General features: G+C 42.2%; 3 protein-coding genes across 7 annotated transcripts in view; 2 read left to right on the top strand and 1 right to left on the bottom strand.

Moving 5' to 3' along the window:
* Nucleotides 1-22: 22 nt before the first annotated feature.
* On the top strand, nucleotides 23-1,656 carry LOC112073199 (prostate-associated microseminoprotein). Its single transcript, XM_024140538.2, has 3 exons — nucleotides 23-410; nucleotides 691-799; nucleotides 1,168-1,656. The coding sequence occupies exons 1-3, from the start codon at nucleotides 284-286 to the stop codon at nucleotides 1,340-1,342; spliced, it is 411 nt and encodes a 136-aa protein (XP_023996306.1). The 5' UTR covers nucleotides 23-283; the 3' UTR covers nucleotides 1,343-1,656.
* Nucleotides 1,657-1,952: 296 nt separating this feature from the next.
* Nucleotides 1,953-16,808, bottom strand: rgp1 (GP1 homolog, RAB6A GEF complex partner 1). Of its 4 annotated transcripts, none has more exons than XM_024140531.2 (10): nucleotides 16,719-16,808; nucleotides 16,432-16,499; nucleotides 15,890-16,010; nucleotides 15,599-15,732; nucleotides 13,274-13,357; nucleotides 12,854-13,003; nucleotides 3,714-3,857; nucleotides 3,247-3,374; nucleotides 2,986-3,163; nucleotides 1,953-2,387 (listed from the first exon to the last, which is right to left on the bottom strand). In XM_024140531.2, exons 3-10 carry the CDS (start codon nucleotides 16,003-16,005, stop codon nucleotides 2,164-2,166), a joined length of 1,158 nt encoding a protein of 385 aa, XP_023996299.1. In that variant the 5' UTR covers nucleotides 16,006-16,010; nucleotides 16,432-16,499; nucleotides 16,719-16,808; the 3' UTR covers nucleotides 1,953-2,163. The 4 variants fall into 4 exon arrangements, with proteins under 4 accessions (XP_023996299.1, XP_023996298.1, XP_023996297.1 ...); XM_024140530.2 differs by having other exon boundaries at nucleotides 15,890-16,005; XM_024140529.2 differs by lacking the exon at nucleotides 16,719-16,808 and having other exon boundaries at nucleotides 15,890-16,005; nucleotides 16,432-16,582.
* Nucleotides 16,809-17,117: 309 nt separating this feature from the next.
* The window catches only part of gba2 (glucosidase, beta (bile acid) 2), a 33,223-nt gene continuing 22,704 nt past the window's right edge, over nucleotides 17,118-27,636 (top strand). Inside the window, exons 1-8 of one of the 2 annotated variants that reach the window (XM_024140526.2) lie at nucleotides 17,118-17,639; nucleotides 18,096-18,385; nucleotides 24,260-24,351; nucleotides 24,480-24,595; nucleotides 24,972-25,190; nucleotides 25,633-25,872; nucleotides 26,056-26,158; nucleotides 27,003-27,156. In XM_024140526.2, the coding sequence (XP_023996294.1) occupies nucleotides 18,195-18,385; nucleotides 24,260-24,351; nucleotides 24,480-24,595; nucleotides 24,972-25,190; nucleotides 25,633-25,872; nucleotides 26,056-26,158; nucleotides 27,003-27,156 (1,115 nt within the window). In that variant the 5' untranslated portion in view covers nucleotides 17,118-17,639; nucleotides 18,096-18,194. Of the gene's footprint in view, nucleotides 17,640-17,858; nucleotides 17,941-18,095; nucleotides 18,386-24,259; nucleotides 24,352-24,479; nucleotides 24,596-24,971; nucleotides 25,191-25,632; nucleotides 25,873-26,055; nucleotides 26,159-27,002; nucleotides 27,157-27,636 lie in introns of those variants that run through there. The other variant, XM_024140528.2, reaches the window with a different exon arrangement.

Genomic DNA, 27,636 nt, shown 5'->3' with positions numbered 1-27,636 from the left:
ATTTTTAGAGGTCATGCCCACTGGAGCGAAGAGGTGCTGATCTCCAGATTGCCAAGGCGGTGCCAAGACACAGACTTTTCCCCTTGCCCCCCCAAACCCAACCCTGTGACACCCCACATGCCCCACACCCCTGCGTCGACCCTGGTCGGTCCTCGTGATGGAGCTAACTAACCCCACCTCCACCCTGTACGCTGCGGTCGTAAAGATGTTGGGGTATAAATTGAGGTGGATGAGAGGAATCAGAAAACTCTGAGAACTAGATCTAGAACTATAACACGAGAACATGAAGAACATGGTGATGATGGACTCCATTGTTGGGAGAAACTGGACACTGACCTTCCTGGCCGGGACTCTGCTCTGGACCACCTGCTGCCTAGCTTCTCCCATGCACTGTCACTTCAACTCTAAAGGTGAGAATATCAAACTGAAGGGTGTTTTTCATTCAACAAATTTCTTTAGGTTGAAGATTCCGATTCTGTTCAGAGAGTATTTGGTAAAGCAGAAACGTTTTGGGGACCTGTCGAAACTCATCCATTGTACATTTAGGCCAGAGTATACTTTTTTAAATTCTAAATATCTTGGATGGATGAATCCACTTGAAGTTGAGTACAAAGTTCATGTGGATGAATATAGGTTGATTTGTATAATATGTGTGGGACTTGGGTTAACACCCCTGGTGGTCTGTCCCAGCCCTGTGTGTGTACGAGGGGAGACACTACTCCATGGGGGAGTCCTGGATGGAGGACGGCTGTCTGCAGTGCACCTGTCTGCACCCCATGGGCGTCGGCTGCTGTGAGACGTGAGTACACACACCTGTAATCAATGTGCCTTTCTGGGTAGTTGTGTTAGCATTAGCAGTGGTGGTAATAGGAATGTCATTTCCATGGTTGGGATGAGCTTGCCATTCAACACAGCCATGTACATTGTGCCCAGAGTCAAGTAATGTAAGGAAACCAGGGTTGGGTCTGATGTGTAGAATTGGGACAACTTCAACATAGCATTGTTCCATCAGGATATTGTCATTATGTCCTTTCAGAACACATATGACAGTGCGCATGCTGGGCTGTCAATTACGTTCCCCCTCTCTCCGTACAGGGAGCATCATGCTCTTTCAGAGCGCATACGTACATATGGACTTTGAAAACCTACACCCCTCTCTCCGCACAGGGTGCATCGCCCGGTAGACTTCCCAGCTTGGTGCGAGGCTCGGGTGGACGTTTTAACCTGTAAAGTGACCCTGGTGCAGAGCGCTGACCCTCGCCTGCCCTGCCTCCCTGGGAATGGACACAACCTGGGCCCCAGCCACAGCTCACGGGACAACTACCTGCAGATGGTGGAGTAGACCGGGACCCCGGTCGGACAGTGGAGGGACGGCCTCATTGGCATGAATGTCGCCATTACAATGAGCCTGTCCTCCGATTTAAAGTGGCACCAGCCTCCACTGAAGTCGGAARATCAACTCCCTCCACCACCGACCATCCCCATCCATGTCAGTGTAATCCTAACGGTCCATTCTCACTTCAGTTGCAGATCAGTGATCAGTTGACATTTAAACCGCATGAATATTACAATACCATAAGCAGTAAATGATACTCAGTTGGAAAGCAGAGGTGAGCCCACATAATGGAATCCCTCATTTACCACCCTGTAATGCACTACTGTAAAGCTTTTATAGTAATATATAACAATTGTTGTATTTCTTCTGTCCTGTCTTGCAGTTATCCTCTAAATAAAATTATTGTTGCGTGAAAGTCATTTGTTGATTATGCGTGGATAAAAGACTCCTTTCAGATTCATGTCAAATTCAAATCCCACATTTTAATTCCTGATTCACATTGAACAGTGTTTCATTAACAATTTCAAAAATACTATAGAATACAGTTGTAGAGCATATAGCTCTTGAAAATAAAACACACTATTCATGTGACAAAGCAATGTACTCTTTTGGGGGTTTTGAATAAAGGGGTAAAAAATGAAATGCTGTGAATGACCCCACAGATAGTAGCATTAAACACTGGTCATCAACATCATGTTTCAGCTAGAAAAACAGGAAGGTGAGCGTTCAAAGAAAAATATAGGATGCACTGCATAATGTTAAAATATTAAAAACAGCAAAAGAAGTTGCCTGCTTTATATCTGGAATACATTCTTCCTCACACACAGTTAAATGTTGATGCTGTTGGTCCCTGTAAACTGGGAGACGTAAGAMGTCAGGGCTGGATTGGTGGGGAGCACTTTGATTGGCAGGTCCCAACTGAAGGTATCCACATCAACATGCTCCGCCCCAGTCCACACGGTGACCTCTGGTTGGTTTTGCAGCACGTTGTGTGATTCCATGGGCTCTCGGGACGTGACGAACTCAAAGTGCAGACGCCATCGCAGGGTCACTGAGGAATGAGTTGAGAATGTCATGAAGCTGTCTAGGAGTAGACAGAGGGCTAAATACACAGGGAAGCTTTGGAGACAGACAAAGGGTTGAGAAGCGCGTCTTATCGCATAGATTAAAAACAAGTCTTCGACTACATTTTTTAAAAAGCTTTTTCAAATGGAGATTAACCATCAAAAGTGCTTCCAAGACTTGGTATAATCTGTGTCTGGGGAAACCATTTTATTGTGACAGTACAATGACTAGCCCGGATCATGACCAACATCCTCAGTCATCTATGAGAACAATGGTTTCTCTTGTCAAGTGCCCGCTCTGCTAAGCCAGATAAACAAAAAACTGACAGACTCAAGCAGGGCAGGCTACTTGCTATTAATAAACATAGGGCAGAGAGATGAGTGGTGAACTCCTGATTTTCATGCCCCTTGGCCACCTCTGAGCCTGGTTCCTCTCTAGGTATCTTCCTATGTTTYCTGGTCACTGTGCTCCTGCCTGCATTGCTAGCTCTTTGCGATTTTAGGCTGGTATCTGTATAGCACTTCGTGCCACTTAAAAATGGCTTAATGAGATACATTTGATGGAAATTTGACTTAGCTACGTACCGATGTCTGTGCTGAAGCCGGGGGTGACGTTGAGGGGGACGGGGAGAGAGAAGTGGGTGGAAGCCGTGTGGAGGCATGACTCTAAGTGACGACCGTGACCCATCACACTGATCGACTGACCAGGACGCCGCTGGTACCCCTGCTGGATCTCCTCCTCACTCTGCAGGCTGACCGAGTACTGACACACAAACACACACTTTTAATATCCTCATTCAAGTAAAAATATGACAGGCCCTCACACAGACATGCGCACACACACACCTGTATACAGGGAATATCCCCTTCTGAGAAGTCGAAGGTGCCGATGATGTCCTCCCCTAATCTGTAGACGGTCTTGAAGATGCAGAACTTGGCCACCTTCCCCCGCATGTTGGTGATGTTGAACAGATCTGTGGAAGACAGGGGTCAAAGGTCACATGCATTCCGCATTGCTGCTAAACACACACACACACAATGTCTGCAATGTATTTTGTTGTGTGTCGGACCCCAGTAAGATTAGCTTTCACCATGGAGACCCTAATAAATCTAATCAGAAACAAACTGAGATTARAGATCAATGGATTGGAGTCTGCAAAAAACCCTCAGTACATCTAGCTGATTTGGAACACAAATCACATTACAGAAGGAGGCGCATAAGAAGAGCTGCCACATAGCACTGGTCAAAGTAGTGCACTATAAAGGGAATAGGTTGTCATTGGAGAATTAGCCTAGGAGAACAAGAGACTCACGGGGACAGCGGCGTGAGGTGATCGTCAGCATGTCCAAGGCTCTCTCCAGGGGGCGATCGTCTCTCCGGCCACCCTCCTCCTCCTCCAGGAAGGGGTTAGAGGGGGCCACCTCCTCATCCTGGGGGAACGGGGGCTCCGGCATGCCTACGACAGGGACATCATGTCACTCATTTTGAACAATGTCATTTTATAGGAGAAAAACAGGCATTTCATACATAGTGCACACTTTTACATTTTGTTGTGTTGCAGCCTGAATTTCAAAGGGATTAAATTGAGATTGTGTGTCACTGATCTATACACAATACTCCATAATGTCAGTGGATTTTTTACATTWATTTTTTTAAATATGTAAAGCTGAAATGTTTTGAGTTAATAARTATTTCAACCCCTTTGTTATGGCATGCCTAAATCAGTTCAGAACTAAAAATGTGATTAATAAGTCACATAATCAGTTCCATACTATATTATTAATAGTGGTTAACATGATTTTTGAATGACTACCTCATCTCTGTACCMCACAAATACACATAATTGTAAGGTCCCTCAATCGAGTAGTGATTTTCAAGTATAGATTCAACCAAAAGACCAGAGAGGTTTTTCAACGCCTCACAAAGGTCACCTATTGGTAGATGCGTAAAAAAAMAAAMAGATGTTGAATATCTCCGCAGCTTAGAGAATATCCCTCCAAGCTGTGGAGAGAAGCACGAGATTGAACTTCCCCCTTAGTTATCACCATTTCCTTTTACTGTGGCAATTCTGATCTAATAATACAATACAATATAATATTAGCTACCTCAATGCAACATACCTAAACGAAAATGAACTACGCAAGACTTCAACTAGCCTGTACTCCTTCACACTGACTCAGTACCGGTGCCCCCTTTATATAGCCTCATTATTATTATTATTATTGTGTTACTTTTATTATTTATTTTTATTTTAGCATATTTGGTAAATATTTTCTTCTTGAACTGCACTGTTAGTTAAGGGCTTGTAAGTAAGCATTTCACGGTAAAGTTTACACTTGTTGTATTTGGCGCATGTGTCAAATAAAGTTTGATTTGCAGACTTAGTATGCAAAACTAACTATGCAAGACATTTTGTTATAGGCAGAACGCATCAGAGTAGGAYTCAATTGCATTGACAGCCCGTACTCTACACAGAATGGTGCGCCATAACCAATCAGAGCTGCAGTAGGCCTATATGTAAATAGATGCCATAAATGCAACTGTGCCATTCACTTTGAACTGGACTGTGTTTATAGCATGAGCGGTCGTGAGTAGATGCGCTTGTTTTGAGATCAAAGCAAGAGCTGCATGTAGCCACGTGCAGGGGAAGTGTTGCATTTTGAGACAAGGTTGAATAAGCTAAGTAGCCAATAGGCAGAGGGTAGCATAATGGTATGGGGAATAATGTATTTTATCTTGTAAAGTGGTTTCTTCCATCAAACAACACTGTGGACAAACAGGTTAATGTCAAGCCCTGCATGTTTTTATCAAAAGTCTCATGGAATGTAGGCCTACATTGAACACCACACATTGGCTGCTAATGCAGGCTGAATGATAGAACAGCTATTTCCATGTTCTGAGATGCATTTACACCATTGTTTTTGATGGTAGGCCTACAATATGATCATCCACAGTAACCTACTTTTCCACTTTCTGAAACTTAAAGTGGGTACATTGGTGCACATGCTGGAAGTGGCACAGAATTTTCACAACGTTCAAGTTTGCGCTCAGCAGAGGGAACATTACCTTTGAACATGGTGAAGTTATTACACTTTGGATGGTGTAACAATACACCCAGTCACTACAAAGATAAAGGTGCCCTTCCTAACATAGTTGCTGGAGAGGAAGGAACATGCTCAGAGATTTCACCATGAGGCAAATATAGATTTGTGTTCTTTTTTTTTAACCCTTTCTCATGATATCCAATTGGTTCTTAGTCTTGTCCCGTCGCTGCAACTCCCGTACGGACTCGGTAGAGGTGAAGGTCGAGAGCCATGCGTCCTCCAAAATACAACCCTGCTAAGCCTCACTGCTGCTTGACACACTGCTTAACCCGGAAGCCAGCAGCACCACTGTGGCAGAAGAAACACTGAACAACAAGGAGTCGCTAKAGCGCGATGGGACAAGGCCATCCCGGYCAGCCAAACCCTCAACTAACCTGGACAACGCTGGGCCAATTGTGTGCCGCCTTATGGGTCTCCCGGGTTGCGACCGGCAACACAGCCTGGAATCAAACCCGGGTCTATAGTGAYGCCTCTAGCAATGCCTTAGACCGCTGCGCCACTTGGAAGGCCCGGCCAATGCTGATTTTAAAACTGTTACAGAGTTTAATGGTTGCGATATGAGAAAACTGAGCATTGCTCAACAACACCGTACTCCACAATACTAACCTACATGGCAGTGAAAAGGAGGAAGACTGTACAGAATAAAAATATTACAAAACAGCATTGTGGCAAAGAAATTTACTTTTTGACCTGAATACAAAGCGTTATTTTTAGGGAAAACCAATCATCACTGAGTACGACTCCATATTTTCATGCATGGTGGTGGCTGCATCATGTTATGGATCTGAATGTCATCTGCAAGGACTAGGGAGTTTAAATATAAAAACGGAATACAGCTATAAACACAGGCAAAAATCCTAGAGGAAATCCTGGTTCAGTCCGCTTTCCAACAGACACTGGGAGACTAATTCACCTTTCAGCAGGACAGGCCTTTATCTGCARTGCATTCGGAAAGCATTCCGACCCCTTGACTTTTTCCACATTTTGTTACAGCCTTATCCTAAAATGGATTAAAATCACCCCCCCCCCCCCAATCTACATACAATGACAAAGCAAAAACAGGTTTAGAAATGTTTTCAAATGTAAAAAGAAACTGAAATATCACATTTACTTAAGTATTCAGACTCTTTACTCAGTACTTTGTTGAAGCACCTTAGGCAGCAATTACAGCCTCGAGTCTTCTTGGGTATGACGCTATAAGCTTGGCACACCTGTATTTGGGGAGTTTCTCCCATTCTTATCTGCAGATCCTCTCAAACTCTGTCAGGTTGGATGGGAAGCGTTGCTGCACAGCCATTTTCAGGTCTCTCCAGAGATTTTCGATCAGGTTTTATGTACGGGCCACTCGAGGACATTCAGAGACTTGTCCCGAAGCCACTGCTGCGTTGTCTTGGCTGTGTGCTTAGGGTTGTTTTCCCGTTGGAAGGTGAACCGTCACCCCAGTCTGAGGTCTTGAGTGCTCTGGAGCAGGTGTTCATCAAGGATCTCTGTACTTTGCTCCGATCATCTTTCCCTTAATCCTGACTAGTCTCACAGTCCCTACCGCTGAAAAACATCCCCACAGCATGATGCTGCCACCACCACACTTCACCGTAGGGATGGTGCCAAGTTTCCTTCAGACGTGACGCTTAGCATTCAGGCCAAMGGGTTCAATCTTGGTTTCATCAGACCAGAGAATCTTGTTTCTCATGGTCTGAGAGTCCTTTAGGTGCCTTTTGGCAAACTCCCTGACCAAGGCCCTTCTCCCCTGATTATTCAGTTCGACCAACTCTAGGAAGTGTCTTGGTGGTTCAAAACTTCTTCCATTTAAGAATGGAGGCCACTGTGTTCTTGGGGACCTTCAATGCTCCAGAAATATTTTGGTACCCTTCCCCAGATCAGTGCATTGACACAATCCTGTCTCAGAGCTCTACAGACAATTCTTTGACCTCATGGCATGGTTTTTACACTGTCAACTGTGGGACCTTAAATRGACAGTTGTGTGCCTTTCCAACTCATGTTCAATAAATTGATTTTACCACAGGTGGTCTCCAATCAAGTTGTAGAAACATCCCAAGGACGATCAATGGAAACAGGATGCACCTGAGCTCAATTTCGAGGTTCATAGCAAAGGGTCTGAATATTATAAGGTATTTCTGTTTTGGAAGAATTTCTAAAAAATGTTTCCACTTTGTCATTATGGGGTATTGTGTGTAGAGTTATGAGGGAAACATTTATTGAATACATTTTAGAATAAGGCTGTAACGTAACAAAATGWAGAAAAAGTCAAGGGGTCTGAATGCTTTCCGAATGCACAGTTGCTCACCAAGAAGACACTGAATGTTCCTGAGTGAACTAGTTACAGTTTGGACTTAAATATATGGCAAGACTTGAAAATGGCTATCTRGTGATAATCAACCAACTTGACAGAGCTTAGAATAAATGAGCAAATATTGATACTCAGGGGTGTGAATACTTACAGTACCCGTCAAAAGTTGACACCTACTTGTTCAAGTGCTTCACTTTTTTAAAACTATTTTCTACATTGTAGAAAAATCCTTAAGACATCAAAACATGTAGTAACCAAAAGTATTAAACAAATCAAAATATATTTTATATTTGAGATTCTTCAAAAGTAGCCACCCTTAGCCTTGATGATAGCTTAGCTCACTCTTGGCATTCTCTCCACCAGCTTCACTTGAAATKCTTTTCCATTAGTCTTGAAGGAGTTTCCACATATGTTGAGMACTTGTTGGTTGCTTTACCGTCACTCTGCGGTCCAACTCATCCCAAAAAATCTAAATTGGGTTGAGGTCGGGTGATTGTGGAGGCCAGGTCATCTGATGCGGTACTCATTCACTCTCCTTGATCAAATAGCCCTTACACAGCCTGGAGGTGTGTTGGTCATTGTCCTGTTGAAAAACAAATGATATCCCCACTAAGCCCAAACCAGATGGGATGGCGTATCGCTGCAGAATGCTGTGGTAGCCATTCTGGTTAAGTGCGCCTTGAATTCTAAATAAATCACCAACAGTGTCACCAGCAAAGCATCCCCACACCATCACACCTTCTCCTTGCTTCACGGTGGGAACCACACAAACAGAGATAATCCGTTCACCTAATCTGTATCTCACAAAGACACGGCAGTTAGAACCAAAAACCTCAAATATGGATCCATCAGACCAAACGACAGATTTCCACCGGTCTAATATCAATTGCTTGTGTTTCTAGGCCCAAGGAAGTCTCTTCTTATTGGTGTCCTTTAGTAGTGATTTCTTTGCAGCTATTTGACCATGAAGGCCTGATTCACGCAGTCTCTTCTGAACAGTTGATGTTGAGATGTGCCTGTTACTTGAACTATGTGAGGCATTTATTTGGGCTGCAATTTCTGATGCTGGTAACTAATGAACGTATCCTCTGCAGCAGAGGTAACTCTGGGTCTTCCTTTCTTGTGCCGGTCCTCACAAGAGCCAGTCTCATCATAGCGCTTGATGGTTTTTGAGACTCCACTTGAAGAAACTTTCAAAGTTCTTAACATTTTCTTGATTAAGACATGAAGGTCGGTCAAAGTAATGGACTGTCGTTTCTCTTTGCATATTTGAGCTGTTCTTGCCATAATATGGACTTGGTCTTTTACCAAATAGGGCCAATTTATGTATACAACCCTACCATGTCGCAACAGAACTGATTGGCTCAAACACATTAAGGAGGAAGTAAATTCCACAAATTAACTTCTAACAAGGCACATCTGTTAATTGAAATGCATTCCAGGTGACTGCATCATGAAGCTGGTTGAGAGAATGCCAAGAGGGTGCAAAGCTGTCATCAAGGCAAAGGGTGGCTATTTGAAGAATCTCAAATATAACATTTTGATTTGTTAAACACTTTTCTGGTTACTACATGATTTCATGTGTGTTATTTCATAGTGTTGATGTCTTCACTATTATTCTACAATGTAGAAAATAGTCAAAATAATGTAAACCCCTGGAATGAGTACGTGTCCAAACTTTTGACTGGTACGGTATGTAAATTAGGTGTTTCTGTATTTCATCTTCAATAAATTAGCAAAACAAAACATGTTTTCACTTTGTAATTACGGGGTATTGTGCGTAGATGGTGATATATWTTTTTTKAAATCCTTTTTGAATTCAGGTTGTAACATGTGGAATAAGCCATGGGGTATGAATACTTTCTCAAGGCACTGTCGTTTGTGTTCCGTATGCACTATATGACCAAAACATTTTGCAACGGAAGTGTTCTTATTCCACAAATTCAGGTAGTATCTGTCCGTAAATATATACATACAGTTGAAGTCGGAAGTTTACATAMACWWRKTTTRRWGWCWYYAAAMYWWGTKTTTCAACCACTCCACATTTCTTGTTAACAAACTATAGTTTTGGCAAGTCTGTTAGGACATTTACTTTGTGCATGACACAAGTCATTTTTCCAACAATTGTTTACAGAGATTATTTCAGTGTTAATTCACTWTCTCACAATTCCAGTGGGTCAGAAGTTTACATACACTAAGTTGACTGTGCCTTTAAACAACTTGGAAAATTCCAGAAAATGTCATAATGCTGATGTCATTAACATAATCAGTAGTTAACTATACATGGTTGATGATATTACTAGTTTATCTAGCTTGTCCTGCGTTGCATATAATCGATGCAGTGCCTGTTAATTAATCATTGAATCACAGCCTACTACGCCAAACGGATGACTTAACAAGCGCATTCACGAAAAAAAGCACTGTCRTTGCACCAGTGTGTACCTAACCATAAACATCAACGCCTTTCTTAAAATCAATACACAAGTATATATTTTCGAACCTGCATATTTAGTTAATATTGCCTGCTAACATGAATTTCTTTTAACTAGGGAAATTGTGTCACTTCTCTTCTTCTCTTGCGTTCAGTGCACGCAGAGTCAGGGTATATGCAGCAGTTTGGGCCGCATGGCTTGTTGCGAACTGTGTGAAGACCATTTCTTCCGAACGAAGACAGCCAACTTCGCCAAACGGGGATGATTTAACAAAAGCGCATTTGCGAAAAAAGCACAATCGTTGCACGAATGTACTTAACCATTAACATCAATGCCTTTCTTAAAATCAATACACGAAGTATATATTTTTTAAACCTGCATATTTAGTTAGAAAATATTCATGTTAGCAAGCAGGCAATATTAAAGTAGGGAAATTGTGTCACTTCTCTTGCGTTCATTGCACGCAGTCAGGGTATATGCAACAGTTTGGTCCGCCTGGCCCGTTGCGAACTAATTTGCCAGAATTTTACGTAATTATGACATAACATTGAAGGTTGTGCAATGTAACAGCAATATTTAGACTTATTGATGCCACCCGTTAGATAAAAGAGAGAACGGTTCCGTATTTCACTGAAAGAATAAACATTTTGTTTTCGAAATGATAGTTTCTGGATTTGACCATATTAATGACTTAAGGCTCATATTTCYGTGTGTTATTATGTTATAATTAAGTCTATGATTTGATAGAGCAGTCTGACTGAGCAGTGGTAGTCAGCAGCATGCTCGCAAGCATTCATTCAAACAGCACCTTACTGCGTTTACCAGCAGCTCTTCTAATGACTTCAAGCCTATCAACTCCCGAGATTAGGCTGGCAATACTAAAGTACCTATTAGGACATCCAATAGTCAAAGGTATATGAAATGCAAATGGTATAGAGAGAAATAGTCCTATAATAACTACAACCTAAAACTTCTTACCTGGGAATATTGAAGACTCGTGTTAAARGGAACCACCAGCTTTCATATGTTCTCATGTTCTGAGCAAGGAACTTAAACGTTAGCTTTTTTACATGGCACATATTGCACTTTTACTTTCTTCTCCAATACTGTTTTTGCATTATTTAAACCAAATTGAACATGTGTCATTATTTATTTGAGACTAAATTGATTTTATTGATGTAKTGTATTAAGTTAAAATGTTCATTGTTCATTCAGTATCGGCGTTGAAAAATCATAATCGGTCGACCTTTAATTTCAAGGCCTACCTTCAAACTCAGTGCCTCTGTTTGACATCATGGGAAAAGCAAAAKAAATATCAGCCAAGACATCAGAAGAAAAAAAATTGTAGACCTCCACAAGTCTGGTTCATCCTTGGGAGCAATTTCTAAACGCCTGAAGGTACCACGTTCATCTGTACAAACAATAGTACGCTAGTATAAACATCATGGAACCACGCAGCTGTCATACCGCTCAGGAAGGAGACACGTTCATCTCTAGGAGACAGAACATACTTTGGTGCAAAAAGTGCTAATCAATCCCAGAACAACAGCAAAGGACCTTGTGAAGATGCTGGAGGAAGCAGGTACAAAAGTAACTATATCCACAGTAAAACGAGCCCTATATCGACATAACCTGAAAGGCCGCTCAGCAACTGCTCCAAAACCACCATAAAAAAGCCAGACTATGGTTTGGCAACTGCACACGGGGACAAAGATCGTACTTATTGGAAAAATGTCCTCTGGTCTGATGAAAAAAATAGAACTGTTTTGCCATAATGACAATCGTTATGTTTGGAGGAAAAAGGAGGGGGCTTGCAAGCCGAAGAACAACATCCCAACCGTGAAGCACGGGGGTGGCAGCATCATGTTGTGGGGATGCTTTGCTGCAGGAGGGACTGGTGCACTTCACGAAATAGATGGCATCAGGAGGTAGGCAATTATGTGGATATATTGAAGCAACATCTCAAGACATCAGTCAGGAAGTTAAAGCTTGGTTGTAAATGGGTCTTCCAAATGGACAATGACCCCAAGCATACTTCCAATGTTGTGGCAAAATGGCTTAAGGACAACAAAGTCGAGGTATTGGAGCGGCCATCACAAAGTCCTGACCTCAATCCTATAGAAAATTTGTGGGCAGAACTGAAAAAGCATGTGCGAGCAAGGAGGCCTACAAACCTGACTCAGTTACATCAGCTCTGTCAGGAGGAATGGGCCAAAATTCACCCAACTTATTGTGGTAAGCTTGTGGAAGGCTATCCGAAACATTTGACCCAAGTTAAACAATTTAAAGTCAATGCTACCAAATACTAATTGAGTGCATGTAAACTTCTGACCCACTGGGAATGTGATGRAAKAAATAAATGCTGAAATAAATCATTTTCTCTACTATTATTCTGACATTTCATATTCTTAAAATAAAGTGATGATCCTAACTGACCTAAGACAGGGAATTTTTACTAGGATTAAACGTCAGGAATTGTGAAAAACTGAGTTTAAATGCATTTGACTAAGGTGTGTATGTATATTTATATCCTTTCTGAACACAACTCTGATGTGAGATGTACTTCTGTTAGATTAGACTGAGTAAGAGGGTCAGGAGGACAGCTCACCATGCAGGACGAGGACTCTGAAGGGGACCCTCAGTAGTTTGATTGGAGAGCTGACCCTCTGGCAGCCGATGGTCAGCTTATAAACATACTTCACTGACTGGCCTCGAAAACTTGGAGGCCCGTCGTTGGGAACCACCTCACTGTACGAGTCTGAGGGAGGAAAAAGAAGTGAGAGAGCAAGAGAGACTGTAGTTCAAACGGTAAAGCATGGCTCTTGTAAAGCCAGGAAAGTGGGTTACATTCCTGGGACCACCCATTATAAAAAATTAATTAAAAAATGTATGCATGCTTGACTAAGTTGCTGTGGATACATGCTAAATAGCACATATCTGCTAAATAGCACATATATAAAATAAAATTGAGTGAATCCCCTCTGAACTGATTATTTCTATGCGCCGAGTCCGGTTGTGGTGCTCTTACAAGTTCTGCTCTCTCCGGGGTCCAGGCGCAGGTCACAGAATAGTATCTTGGGAGGCGTGTCCAACATGCACTGCCCTCCTTCTCCTGGTGAAGACAGCAGGTAGAGTGGAAGAATAGAGGTCATTTTGTATCAGACTTTTCCCACCCAAAATATACAACTAATCTACTCCATGCACTTAAAGTGAAAAGTAAGCCGATTTGACTGAGCAGGCAGCAGTGGTTTAAGGGTGTCAAGCCAGCATACACATACAGCATGGTTAATTTGGATCAATCGAAGGCAGTCAATTCAGTCAGTAAACTGAAATTCCAATTCAATAATTGAAAAAGGGCAACTATTTTCAATGACTTCCCAGTAAGCTGAAAATGAGAAGCTATTGATGTCAAAAGTCATTACACTTTTTAGGGGGAATTTTAAATTAAAATCACTTCCTAAATTGACAGACCCAAACCCTCACAGTATACTAGCAGTCCCAGGGTTAGTCCTCTAATCTCCATCACAAAGTGTAATTTACAGTCATGGTGGCTCAGACAGAATGGGGGTAAAAATGGCACCCTGTTCCCTATGTAGTTCGTCAGGGGCGATAGGGCTCAGGTCAAAAGTATGTAGGGAAWAGGGTGCCATTTGGGATAGATTGGATTTGTACAGAGACAAGTCTAAAGGGCATAGGGGAGGCCCTTCACACGGAGCAGATGGGTAAGATTTGTGGTGGGGGGGCAGTAAGTACATACAATACCAATCAAAAGTTTGGACCTACCTACTCATTCAAGGCTTWMTTTATTTTTACTATTTAGTGAAGACATCAAAACTATGAAACACATGGAATCATTTAGTAACCAAAATGAAGTATTAACAAATCAAAACATATWTATATTTGAGATTCTTCAAAGTAGCCACCCTTTGCCTTGACAGCTTCGCACACTCTTGGCATTCTCTCAACCAGCTTAATGAAGTAGTCACCTGGAATGCATTTAAATTGACAGGTGTGTCTTGTTAGAAGTACATTTGTGGAATTAWTTTCCTTAATTTGTTTGTTTGAGCTAATCAGTTGTGACAAGGTAGGGGTGGTATACAGAATACAGCCCTATTTGGTATAAGACCATATTATGGCAAGAACAGCTTAAATAAGCAAAGAGAAACTACAGTCCATCATTACTCAATACGAAACATTTCAAGAACTTTGAAAGTTTCTTCAAGTGCAGTCGCAAAAACCATCAAGGGCTATGATGAAACTGGCTTTCATGAGGACCGCCACAGGAAAGGAAGACCCAGAGTTACCTATGCTGCAGAGGATAATTTCATTACAGTTAAATGCACATGACATTGCAGCCCAAATAAATGCATCACATTGTTACTTAAACTGACACATCTCAACATCAACTCTTCAGTAGAGACTATGAATCAGGCTTTCATGGTCAAATTGCGTCAAAGGAACCATTACTAAAGGACACCAATAAGAAGAAGAGACTTGCTTGGGCCAAGAAACACAAGCAATGGATATTAGACTGGTGGAAATCTGTCCTTTGGTTTGATGGGTCCAAATTTGAGGTTTTTGGTTCCAACCGCTGTGTCTTTGTGAGACGCAAAGTAGGTGAACGGATAATCACCGCATGTGTAGTTCCCACCATGAAGCATGGAGGAGATGGTATGATGGTGCTTTGCTGGTGACACGGTCAGTGATTTATTCAGAATGCAAAGGCACACTTAACCAGCATGGCTTCCACAGCATTCTGCAGCGATATGCCATCCCATCTGGTTTGCACTTAGTGGGAGTATCATTTGTTTTTCAACAGGACAATGACCCAACACACCTCCAGGCTGTGGAAGGGCTATTTGACCAAGAAGAAGTGTTGGAGTGCTGCGTCAGATGACCTGGCCTCCACAATCCCCTGACCTCAACCAAATTGAGAGGGTTTGGGATGAGTCGGACCACAGAGTGAAGGAAAAGCAGCCAATAAGTGCTCAGCATATGTGGGAACTCCTTCAAGAATGTTGGAAAAGCATTCCAGGTAAAGCTGAATGCCAAGCGTGTGCAAAGCTGTCATCAAGGCAAAGGGTGGCTACTTTGAAGAATCTCAAATATATTTAGTTTTTTTTAAACACTTTTTTGGTTACTACATGATTCCATGTGTTATTTTATAGTTTTGATGTCCTCACTATTATACAATGTAGAAAATAGTAAAAATAAAGTAAGACCCTGGAATGAGTATGTGTGTCCAAACTTGACTGGTACTGTATCTAAAAGAAAAATATTATAGTTGCATTTTGACACTTTCCACCTCCCTCAACATGTGTGTGTGCATTCTTTATTATGTCTAGCCACTCACCTCTGCTGGGGATGAGGACAGTGTCGCTCTCTGCCTGGACATCCTGCTTGGTGCCCTGAGCTGGCAGCGCCACTCTGCTCTCACTGGCATGGAACTGGCAGTGAATCTGGGCACTGGCCCACGCCAGCATCTCACTGACACACACACACACACTTTTTAGTCATGGTTTGAGACTTTTTACCCCATGTAACCTTACATACAGTATAGCTAACTAAAATGTACATGCATATAAATCACAATTGAGTACTACTGAAGAATGGGTGATGTGTGAGTGAGAGAAAGATAACAGACCTGCTGGCGGAGGTGGAGAGATGGGATATGGGGTTGGTGAAGGTGATGAGACACTCCATCACCTCCCCGGCCAGGAACACCGGGCCTCGGGCCATTGAGGCCACCACCTCGATCATCTGTCCTCGAGGAACAAATAAAAAAWAWATATATAACCTTTATTTAACCAGGTAGGCTAGTTGAGAAAAAGTTCTCATTTACAACTGCGACCTGGCCAAGATAAAGCAAAGCAGTTCGACACATACAACAACACAGTTACACATGGAATAAACAAACATACAGTCAATAATACAGTAGAAAAAACGTAAACAGTAACGTTATAACACACGTTATTTGGAACGCCAGCTAGCTGTGTTTAAAAAAACGTGTTGTGTTAACTCAGTAGTTTGGTTATTTTGAGCGAGACCTTGCTAAATTAAATTGCAGCGAGATAAGAATTTTAACTAGCTAGGGTTATCTACTGACTGCTGTCTCCAAATCAGTCAATTAGCTAGTTACCAAGCTAGGCTAACCATTGAAGTGGAATAATGTCTCGAAAACCATACCTTGGCCTCAGATGTGGCACCAGCTAGCCAATGAGTTACGACTCAAGCCCCAGGTCAGCCAAATCAAACTGTCAAATCGATATGAAATACCCACTGTAAGTATTTGTAAATTMTTTGAGACAAATTCAGCAACACAATAACATAGCATTAATACAGCGTTCCATCTCGCAGCTGCACGAACATACCGTATCGCGGGGTAAAATTGAAAAGGCATTCAACGTACTATTTTCCCRGTATTGGACACAATTATTGAACCCAATGAATAAAAAAATGTGTGTTATACTTACAAATGATCAGTACAATTCCAATTTTACAAATGATCAGTTCAATTCCAATTGTACAAGCATTATCTCAAATGTGCATTTTTCAGGAATAACATTTTGTTGGCCATCAAAAGGAGCTCCGTGGCATATGGGAGGAGCTATTTATATTGTAAGTAGCTAGTGTGGGTTTGTAGTGTGTTCGGGAACATTTATTGGACATAACATAGTGCTAATATATTTAATAACAGCCATAATATGACACTTACATACATTATGCAATCAACCTTACTGCATATAGAGGAAAAATATAGTTCGTTTTGCACAAATTGGAGGAACGGGCATAAATAATCCCCCCCCTTTTCCTGGTGAGTTGGCCCAGTCTCACAAAATGAACTTCAATACTGTAGCCTACTGTAAGACTTTGCATATTGGGCGCTCTCCTAGCACTACTTCAACTTGTCACTCAGGTCGGCTGTCCGTTTAGAATTGCATTTGGACATCTACCAGATAGCTTAGCCGTGCGAAAGCGTTAATCTGACATTGCTGCTGTATTTTGAACAGAATGATACAGCCTACGTGACCAAGAATCTGACTCCGAAATCAAAACCGGGTGTCTACGGATCTGCAGAAGCTAACTGTCTGACGACAAACCCACGTCTGTTGAGATGCTAACGTTAGTTAGCTTCAATATTCGTTGAAAACATCTAGCTAGCTAACCAGACGACCGGTATCCATTCTCATTCATTGCATGCGTAGCTAGCTACCTGTGCATGCTCTGCATAATGCAGGTATTTCAATAGCTCGTTGTTGTTTACTTGGACACATTAACTGGCGACAGCAGACACCACTGGCTAAACCACCTGCGCACACGCCTCGGTAGGTGCCAGTGTCCGTTCTACCACACTGGACTATCAGGGTCTCGGATAGATACGTGGGTCAACAACGGTGAGAACAAGTTGAAGTTTACCTTCCTTACTGTAAGATTTCCTCTCCTGTCTTTGACATTTCCAAACATTACTTTTAGTTAGAGAGCTGGCTTGAGACCTTATGCCATCTCAGATAAATTGATAAATGATCGCTCTTGAAGGCATATACAGTATTCAACAGATCATAGGTGTGGTAAATTTAATCTCATTATTATTATTATTATTATTATTATGGCAAGTTGTCCTCCACTTGATGAAGATGGAGGAATAATTATCTGAGAACTACATACCTGTCCTCACCTGATGGACCTGTTGCCCAAGTATCTAAAGTTGTCATTTAGGAATCATCACACTTGTGTATGAAAATAAGTTCAGTTGAGAAATGTATTTGTTTTACTGTCACTCAAATGCCTCTAGGGCACTTGACAAATTGATTCTTCTTGCACAACCCAGACAATTATCTCGTTTCCAACAGGTTTAACAGGGGTTGTTCCAACTCAGCGGAATAGACACCGGGCAGGTTCCCGTTCACAAGAAGAGCTCCCTTTCGTTTCTATCCGACTACCGGCTGAACATGGAGTCAGGTGACAACAGCTCAACAACCGAGCTCATGAGTCGGTATGTGTCTTCGGAACTCGGCTATGGGGTACCGAAGGACGGCTGGCGGATCTGCTTGGCGCATGAGTTCAAGGAGAAAAGGAAGCCATTTCAAGCCAAAGATGTGTCCCTCTCCAACATCGTTGAACACATTGGCCTTGGAGTCAGGTGAGCCCCCTGAACACCACCTCTCATCGTGTCAAGCCAGCCAGTTAATATAGCCAAACTGTGTTATTCATARTATTTACACTTAAAGGAGAGAGATTTGTGTTATATGGTTGAGAGCACAACCTATCTTTATTCTACATAGTGGCAAGGAGAGGCATTTTTCAGTGCAAGGTTATGTAGCCTATCACTTTTCTCTGGCATGGGTCCCTATGGTGCAGCAGAGCAGCCTGGGTGCCAGGTGTAGTCTCATGTTTCTTTGCTTGTCCAAAAGGGAAGGTGTGTGTGAGACATGTACATATGCAGGTGCTGTGACTGGTAGTGGGTAAAGAAACACACAACCCAGCTTCTTCTCCACACTGGTCTCTCACACCTCAATCCTTCATTAACTTGACATAGAAACACAAAAGCTAGCTTTGTTGTGGCAATGACTTGCCTCAGTCTGTGTTTAACACCTAGGCCTAATTCTATCCAGCATGGTTCTCTAACATCTGTGGACTGATTGGTGGTTGTTGTTGCTCCCCCTATGAAACAATTTGAGACTCATAATATTACATTCAGGACATGCCAGCTTAGACCTTGTACTGCTGCCAGCCCAGAATCCTGCATTCCTGAGAGTAGGCTAATCAGGTGTGGGTGGCTTGCTTGATACAAAGCTGATATTGATCTACTGTAGGCCTGCAGTGCTTCTGGTAACAAAACAATGAAAGTAAGGATTACCAGCAGAAGATAAAAACAGCCTGTTGGACCTGGGTTGTTTTCAGCTGTGCTATTGGAGTTGGGAATCATGCGGAGAACACACACACACACACACACACACACACACACACACACACACACACACACACACACACACACACAAAATAGTGTTTTAGATGGATCACGTGTGAGAAGATATCCTCAGGGTGGTACAGAGAGGTGATGTCACTGTTTGGTTTGACCTGGCTGGTGGGTGTATTAACATGACAACTACTGCAGACCGACTGCAACTAGATCAACAGGAAAATGAACTGTTAGCTTTAAATAACAAAGTAATACAATAATGCTTTAAATAATATGCCAATGGCACTACAGTTGAAGTCGGAAGTTTATATACACCATAGCCAAATACATTTTAAACTCAGTTTTTCACAATTCCTGACATTTAATCCTAGTAAATATTCCCTGTTTTAGGTCAGTTAGGATCACCACTTTATTTTAAGAATGTGAAATGTCAGAATAATAGTAGAGAAAATGATTTATTTCAGCATTTATTTCTTCCATCACATTCCCAGTGGGTCAGAAGTTTACATGCACTCAATTAGTATTTGGTAGCATTGCCTTTAAATTGTTTAACTTGGGTCAAATGTTCCGAGTAGCCTTCCACAAGCTTCCCACAATAAGTTGGGAGAATTTTGGCCCATTCCTCCTGACAGAGCTGGTGTAACTGAGTCAGGCTTGCAAGCATCCCCCTTTTGCCTCCAAACATAACAATGGTCATTATGGCCAAACATTTCTATTGTTGTTTCATCAGAGCAGAGGACATTTTTCCAATAAGTATGATCTTTGTCCCCATGTGCAGTTGCAAACTATGATCCGGCTTTTATATGGTGGTTTTGGAGCAGTGGCTTCTTCCTTGCTGAGCGGCCTTTCAGGTTATGTCGATATAGGACTCGTTTTACTGTGGATATAGATACTTTTGTACCTGTTTCCTCCAGCATCTTCACAAGGCCCTTTGCTGTTGTTCTGGGATTGATTAGCACTTTTCGCACCAAAGTACGTTAATCTCTGAGTCTCTTTCCTGAGCGGTATGACGGCTGCGTGGTCCCATGGTGTTTATACTTGCATACTATTGTTTGTACAGATGAACGTGGTACCTTCAGGCGTTTGGAAATTGCTCCCAAGGATGAACCAGACTTGTGGAGGTCTACAATTTATTTTCTGAGGTCATGGCTGATTTCTTTTGATTTTCCCATGATGTCAAGCAGAGGCACTGAGTTTGAAGGTAGGCCTTGAAATACATCCACAGGTGCACCTCCATTTGACTCAAATTTTCTGGAATTTCCCAAGCTGTTTAAAGGCACAGTCAACTTAGTGTATGTAAACTTCTGACCCACTGGAATTGTGATACAGTAAGTGAAATAATCTGCAAACAATTGTTGGAAAAATTACTTGTCATGCACAAAGTAGATGTCCTAACTGACTTGCCAAAACTATAGTTTGTTAACAAGAAATTTGTGGAGTGGTTGAAAAATGAGTTTTAATGACTCCAACCTAAGTGTATGTAAACTTCCCACTTCAACTGTATATGTAAATGTGACCACCTMCATACATCTTGCCTGCTGATCATTCAACCCACCAGCTTGACACTACACACTATGACCTAGTAGTTATTAGTGTGTTTGTCAAATTCAATCAAATTTTATTGGTCGCGTACACATATACACTACCGTTCAAAAGTTTGGGGTCACATAGAAATTTCCTTGTTTTTGAAAGAAAAGCAAAAAATGTTGTCCATTAAAATAACATCAAATTGATCAGAAATAGTGTAGACATTGTTAATGTTGTAAATGACTATTGTAGCTGGAAACTGCTGATTTTTAATGGAATATCTACATAAGCGTACAGAGGCCCATTATCAGCAACCATCACTCCTGTGTTCCAATGGCACGTTGTGTTAGCTATTCCAAGTTGATCATTTTAAAAGGGTAGTTGATCATTAGAAAACCCTTTTGCAATTATGTTAGCACAGCTGACAACTGTTGTGCTGGTTAAAGAAGCAATAAAACTGTCCTTCTTTAGACTAGTTGAGTATCTGGAGCATCAGCATTTGGGTGTTCGATTACAGGCTCAAAATGAGTAGAAACAAAGACCTTTCTTCAGAAACTCATCAGCCTATTCTTGTTCTGAGAAATGAAGGCTATTCCATGTGAGAAATTGCCAAGAAACTGAAGATCTTGTACATCGCTGTGTACTACTCCCTTCACAGAACAGCGCAAACTGGCTTTAACCATAATAGAAAGAGTGGGAGGCCTCAGTGCACAACTGAGCAAGAGGACAAGTACATTGGTGTCTAGTTTGAGAAACAGAAGCCTCACAAGTACTCAACTGGCAGCTTCATTAGATAGTACCCGCAAAACACCAGTCTCAACTAGTCTAAAGAAGGACMGTTTTATTGCTTCTTTAACCAGAACAACAGTTGTCAGCTGTGCTAACATAAATGCAAAAGGGTTTTCTAATGATCAACTTGGATTAGCTAACACAACGTGCCATTGGAACACAGGAGTGATGTTTGCTGATAATGGGCCTCTGTACGCCTATGTAGATATTCCATTAAAAATCAGCAGTTTCCAGCTACAATAGTCATTTACAACATTAACAATGTCTACACTATTTCTGATCAATTTTATGTTATTTTAATGGACAAAAAACGCGATTTTCTTTCAATAACAAGGACATTTCTAAGTGACCCCAAACTTTTGAACGGTAGTGTATTTGCATATGTTGCTGCAGGTGCAGTGAAATGCTTGTGTTTACTTGCAGTACCTTATTACATTATTAAAGTGACCAGTGTTTAATGACAATGTACATAGGGCAGCAGTCTCTAAGGGTCAGGGTACTGGGTGGAGGCTGGCCATTGACTGGTGTGGTGTGTGTTTGAATGCTGTTGAGCTCTCTTTCACATTTAACAGTCTTCTGGTGCCTAAAGAGAATGAGGTAGACAAACAGTGAAGAAATGGTAAATTAATTCTACTCAACCTCACATTCWTGGACTTTGCCTCTTCCTTGAGCTGTCTTAACAAAACAAGATTGCTTAGCCTATAGGCCTAACAACAGTAAAATGAGGGCGTTATCCGTAAAGGTGTGGGCCGCCAGTCTATTTGACATTGTCCCCCCACAGTCGGTCACCATGGCAACGTCAGTTAATCATTGCCTCTTTAGCACAATTTTTTATTTTTATTTTTTTTATACAGTTCACAGGTAAGAAGAATGCTACTACCAGGTAGTCTAAAAACCTGCCCTATATGCAGAGCTGGGGTCAATTCAAGTTGAGGATAGGTATTCAGGATGTAAACTGAAGTAACTATTCCAAATTTGAAAAAACACCATCTATTTTCAATGACTTCTCAATAAACTGAGGAGTAGAAGTTATTTCAGAAGTTATTAAAATCACTTCCTGAGTTGACTGCCTTCAATTCGATTTGACCCCAGCCCTGATTCAGAGGTCTGGCTGTCTGTCGCTCAATAGAGTTAAAGCAGGACTGACTGACATTTTTCACAAGGATCCATTGAAGAGGGTCTCCTCTTTGTTTACCTGTGGCTGTGGCCAACATTTTTCCACAACTACAACAAGTCCTATTCAGTTCCTATTTGAAGTCGAGCAGATCTGTAACTCTGCCCAWTTGTATCCATTTTGTGACTAAATTCAGCAGGCCAAATGCCATTGTCTAATGTCTACAGTAAAGTTGTCAGTATTTCTGAACCGGGCTGTTATGGTGGTAACTTATTTTCTTTGACCCCTGATTTTAAGACAATGTTGAGCTAATAGGCTATTCTGTATTTGATATATGTGGCAGTCTGTGTGTTCTAATCTAGCATGCGCACCCTGTCATCTTTAGCGTTAATTGCTTGTTTAGGCTTAGGGCCCCATGGTTTTTAATGGCCTTAGGTCGATAGTCTAATCAATTACCAACATTACCAATTACCAACAATTGCCTCTGTGTGACCCCCCACACACACACATTTTAAATACTTTATTTGAATCCACAAATTAACAAATTACATTATCGTCAAAGATTCAAACATTTCATAGGTCATGGATATGTGGATACAGAAAGCACATTCTCCATACAGCAAGGCTGTCTGCCTATGACAGCTGACACAGAGCTGTACCTCGCTAGCTGCTTTGCCTTTGTCCTATGCAGGTCTGCAATCTGAAGGCCACCTACTGTCAGCCTATATACACGGTAGAGACTCCAGCATTACAAGTTTTCACTGATAACCAAGGCTGTTCAGGTGTGACACGGTGTGACACAAAGGGCTGGTATTTCAGCAACTTGTGAGCAAAGGCCTGCTCCATGTATAAGTCAAAAGAGCAACCCATTTCCGAATTGAGCACCTCCATCCGGCCTCCCCCCAACATCAACAATATCTGACACCCCACCACTCTCAGTCCTGCCAGTGTCTGAGCCCACGACAGACAATTCCTCCATTTATCCGGCCAATCCTCCACAATTCCGTGTGTTCTGTTTTGACCAAGCCTTTGTTCAGAGTGCTGAATGCTTGTAAACAGCTGGGCCTGTATTCAAAACAGGTCATGAAYGAGAGAAATAGACAGAGGGAGGAATATGGACAAAGATCAATAGGGAAATGGACAGAGGGAGAGAGTGAGTAAGAGAGGGAGAGAAGTACACTGAGGGAGTAAGAAGGAGCGAAATCGAGACGAGGAGAAATGTTATTTTTCCTCAGTCTGCTGTTGCTGTGTATTTATTAATGAAGTGACACTCGCTCTGCACAGTGACCCGCTTCATCTCGGCCTAACCAATAAGAATCAGAACCATTCTTAATCATACCCTCTACATACTGTAGGACTGTTCCTGAACAGTCCCATAAAACACAATACAGCCAGGTGCTCACTGTTAATTGATGTAGGGGTTGAACTTGTGTTTGTACACGCCATTCATGGAATGTCCTCTCTGCTATGTACCCCCCTCCCTCTCCCACTCAGGATGTAATTCAGTGATTGTGAAAGATTCTTTGGAATGAGGTATTTTTTTTAAATGTTTGTGTTCACTGATTAGACCTACTCTACCTGCTTGTGCATGTTAATGTCCCCATTTTCATGTGGATTCTCAAACAATGTTAGCTTATTATTAACATGAGTGTGTGTCCGTGCAGGTATCTCAAGTGGTGGTATAAGAAGACTCAAATAGAGAAGAAGGCGCCTTTCATTGATATGTTCCGAGCCATTCCCCTGAGACAGATCTATGGTAGGTGGACACGCCATCATGTTCCAATGAACTAGTATCAATGCCTATATTAATGAATATCACTAAAACTCATGAGTATTGAAACATTTGAAAACACATTTGCTGTATTGAAACACCCTCCTTTGCAGGTGCTCCTCTTGGCGGTATTGGAGGAGGTACCATCACGCGAGGCTGGCGGGGGGAGTTCTGCAGGTGGCAACTCAACCCTGGGATGTACCACTACAAAACTGTAATCGCTAACCAGGTATGCTTGGGAAAAGTAATAAGTTAACTGAGAAAAGTCCAGTTTATAAGTCCTGTACACATGGACTACTAATTATCTTAGTTTTCTAAATGGGTTATGCCTTTACCAAATACTATTTTCAAATAGGCTTAAAGCCTCTTAGCTCCAGTTCTTAACTGTTGGTCAATAACCGACCTCCTTCACAATCCACTGCGTCGACAGGACCTGTTGAGGACTCCACCTCTACCGCTCCTAGTTCATATTTAAAGTCCACTCTATTTAGTCTAGTAGGAGTATGGTGTGTATGAAGTTCACTTTGTGGCASATGTATTATACTATATATTCAGATCTCTTCCAGTCCTTTTGTCTTCCCATATCCCTCCTCTCTGTCTCCTAGTTCACGGTGTGCCTGCGTCGGGGCGGTCAGACGGTGTACCAGCAGGTGTTGTCAGTGGAGCGCCCCCCCACGCTGCAGGGCTGGAACTGGGGCTACTGCGGAGAGTACGCCTTCTACCACGCCTTGTACCCCCGGGCCTGGACAGTCTACCCCCTCCCTGGGCAGAATGTCACCCTCACCTGTAGACAGGTGTCACCCGTCATCCCCCACGACTACCAGGTAACTGGGAATGTCCCCCAATGACATGACTTAGCATTGGGTTTCAGTCATATTGTTTCCACTAAATGTAATGTGGCTGAATGTGAGAGACGGTGTCCCCCCCCCCCCAAATGGCACCCTATTCTCAATGTAGTGCACTACTTTTGACTAGGGCTCTGGCCAAAAGTAGTGCACTATATAGGGAATAGGGTGCATGATGCCTACGCCAGACAGTCTTCCAGCCTTGTCATAAACTTACCTTTTAACCCTAACCTATCTCTTATTCTTATCTTAATTTTTTTTAAACTGCATTGTTGGTTAGGGGCTCGTAAGTAAGCATTTCACTGTAAGGTCTACACCTGTTGTATTCGGCGCATGTGACAAATTAAATTTGATAACCTAAGAGTTTTATGTGTCTTGGTCTCTGACTCTCCTCCCTCTCTGTCATCCCTCCATCCCCCAGGATTCCAGTCTCCCAGTGGCGGTGTTTGTGTGGGACATAGAGAACAAGAATGACTACCCGCTGGACGTCTCAATCATGCTCACCATGGTCAATGGGTCAGGCCACAAGGACGACAAGAGCGGGGGCCACTGGAACGAACCATTCCACCTGGAGAAGGAGGGGGAGTCAGTGTCTGGAGTTTTGCTTCATCACTGCACCACAGTGAACCCCTACACTCTGTGCATGGCAGCGCGAGAACAGGTAGACGTCATAAATTCACAATATGGTTTTACAGTTGTGCACTGTTAATGTTTCTGTTTACGATTTATCATTTGTTTTCATTACTCTTGACACTTTCCTTTCAATTAAAAAAACACTGKCCATTTGAAGATGGCATAACCATTATCACCTTGTTAACTGTGTGAAATGTGTGTGTGTGAGAAGTCTGACAGGGAGATCAGTCACCAGACAGCGTTCAGTCCAAAGGGAACCTGTGGGGCGCTGTGGGGTGACCTCATCACTGATGGACGGCTGGACTCCCCCACTGGTCAGTGGTATCAACCGGCGATCACTGATTACATCACTATTTTTTATTATTCCCCCCCCACAAATATTTTTATTGGATCCCCCCAGCTCTGTTGTTGAAACGGCTAGCTGGAGCCGACTGAGCGTTGAACCAACGATCTGTAGTCAGCGAAATCTAGAAATGAGGCACTTTTTACTAAACGTACGCAGTTCAAATATTCTTATAGATTGTCATATAATGTAACATCCTTGGGTACAGGAAGGGATATATTAGTAATTGTTGGACAACCCTCTAAGGGTCGTAGGGTTTGAATGACAGCACCCACATGATTCCTTTTCCAGGTCATAGTCAAGTCTTTTATGAACACTGTTGGGATCGCTAAACTTTGAACATTGAGATATTAAATAAATGAGAGACAAAGCCTTGAATAGAAAGAGTTTGTAAAAAGCCAGAAACCTTTGGAATGTGTTTAATGGAGGAGAGGAGAGCGATGTGTTGATCTAGGGAAGCCAGATGGGTATCTGTTGGTCAGGAGGTGAGGGGGTTGAGGTCAGTTCCCCTTAAGGGAGTAATCCAGGTTGCTATCTGGTTACCTTCTTTCCTGTGGAGCCATAAGACACTCCTCTTCCTTACAGTGTAAGTAGGATGTATTTAAACTGATGTCTGAAATCTATAGCTGTCTGATTTTCAGCTGTACACTTGGTTAAAGCTTCTCTAGTGTCCGTGGGTTATTTACTCTGAAAAATAAGAACCTAACAGCGCCATATAATTAGTAATTGGTGAAAGAGTGAAGTGGGATAGTAAAGGATTTTCCTTGACATTCACTCTCCTCCTTCTTCCCCACCCCTCTGCCTCGTCCCCCCAGGTTCCAGTCCTCCCACCCAGAAGGGAGAGAAGGTGGCAGCAGCCCTGGCAGTGGGCTGTTCAGTGCCGGCTCAGGGCCACAACGATCTGGAGTTTAGCTTGGCGTGGGACATGCCTAACATCACATTTGGCTCCAGGGAGAGGGAACACGTCAGGTAACATTTTAAAAATAGGTAGAATTCAAATTGAGAATCTGTCCTCGTTTAGTATAGTGGTCAGTATCTCCAGACTGGGAAGAACAACTTAGTTTAAAAAAAAAATCTCAATAAGCTTCATATATTCTGATCTTGAATTTACCGCTCTCTCTTTTTCTATGCAATATGACTAAAAGCTGTCACGACAGAGACCGGGTTTCAATTCACCGACGGGGAGGAACAACTTTGTTTTTTTTATTACGTGTCTGTGAGATAAGCCTTATTGTAAATTGGACTAATGGACTGAATTTATTTCTTCATCCGTTGCTTTCCCCCATTTCTCTCAATCTGTTCTACTTTCCTCTGTGTCTCAGCTCAGTTTTCAACAATGTACTATGCATGCTACACCTCAAGTTAGTCAGGTCTTTTTTTCTCTCTTTTTTTTTACCCCTTTTTTCTCCCCAATTTTGTGGTATCCAATTGGTAGTTAGTCTTGTCTCA

Source organism: Salvelinus sp. IW2-2015, unplaced genomic scaffold (genome assembly GCF_002910315.2).
Source record: "Salvelinus sp. IW2-2015 unplaced genomic scaffold, ASM291031v2 Un_scaffold2186, whole genome shotgun sequence".
In the NCBI taxonomy this organism is placed as follows: Eukaryota; Metazoa; Chordata; class Actinopteri; order Salmoniformes; family Salmonidae; genus Salvelinus; species Salvelinus sp. IW2-2015.
Note: the sequence above shows the minus strand (reverse complement) of the source record. Positions and strands in the feature narration are given on the sequence as shown.

Excerpts from the sequence above, each read along its gene's own strand:
- LOC112073199 (XM_024140538.2), top strand. The coding sequence starts at position 284 with ATGAAGAACATGGTGATGATGGACTCCATTGTTGGGAGAAACTGGACA. Across the intron at positions 411-690 it reads CTGTCACTTCAACTCTAAAG|CCCTGTGTGTGTACGAGGGG; the intron begins GTGAGAATATCA and ends GGTCTGTCCCAG. Across the intron at positions 800-1,167 it reads GGCGTCGGCTGCTGTGAGAC|GGTGCATCGCCCGGTAGACT; the intron begins GTGAGTACACAC and ends CTCTCCGCACAG.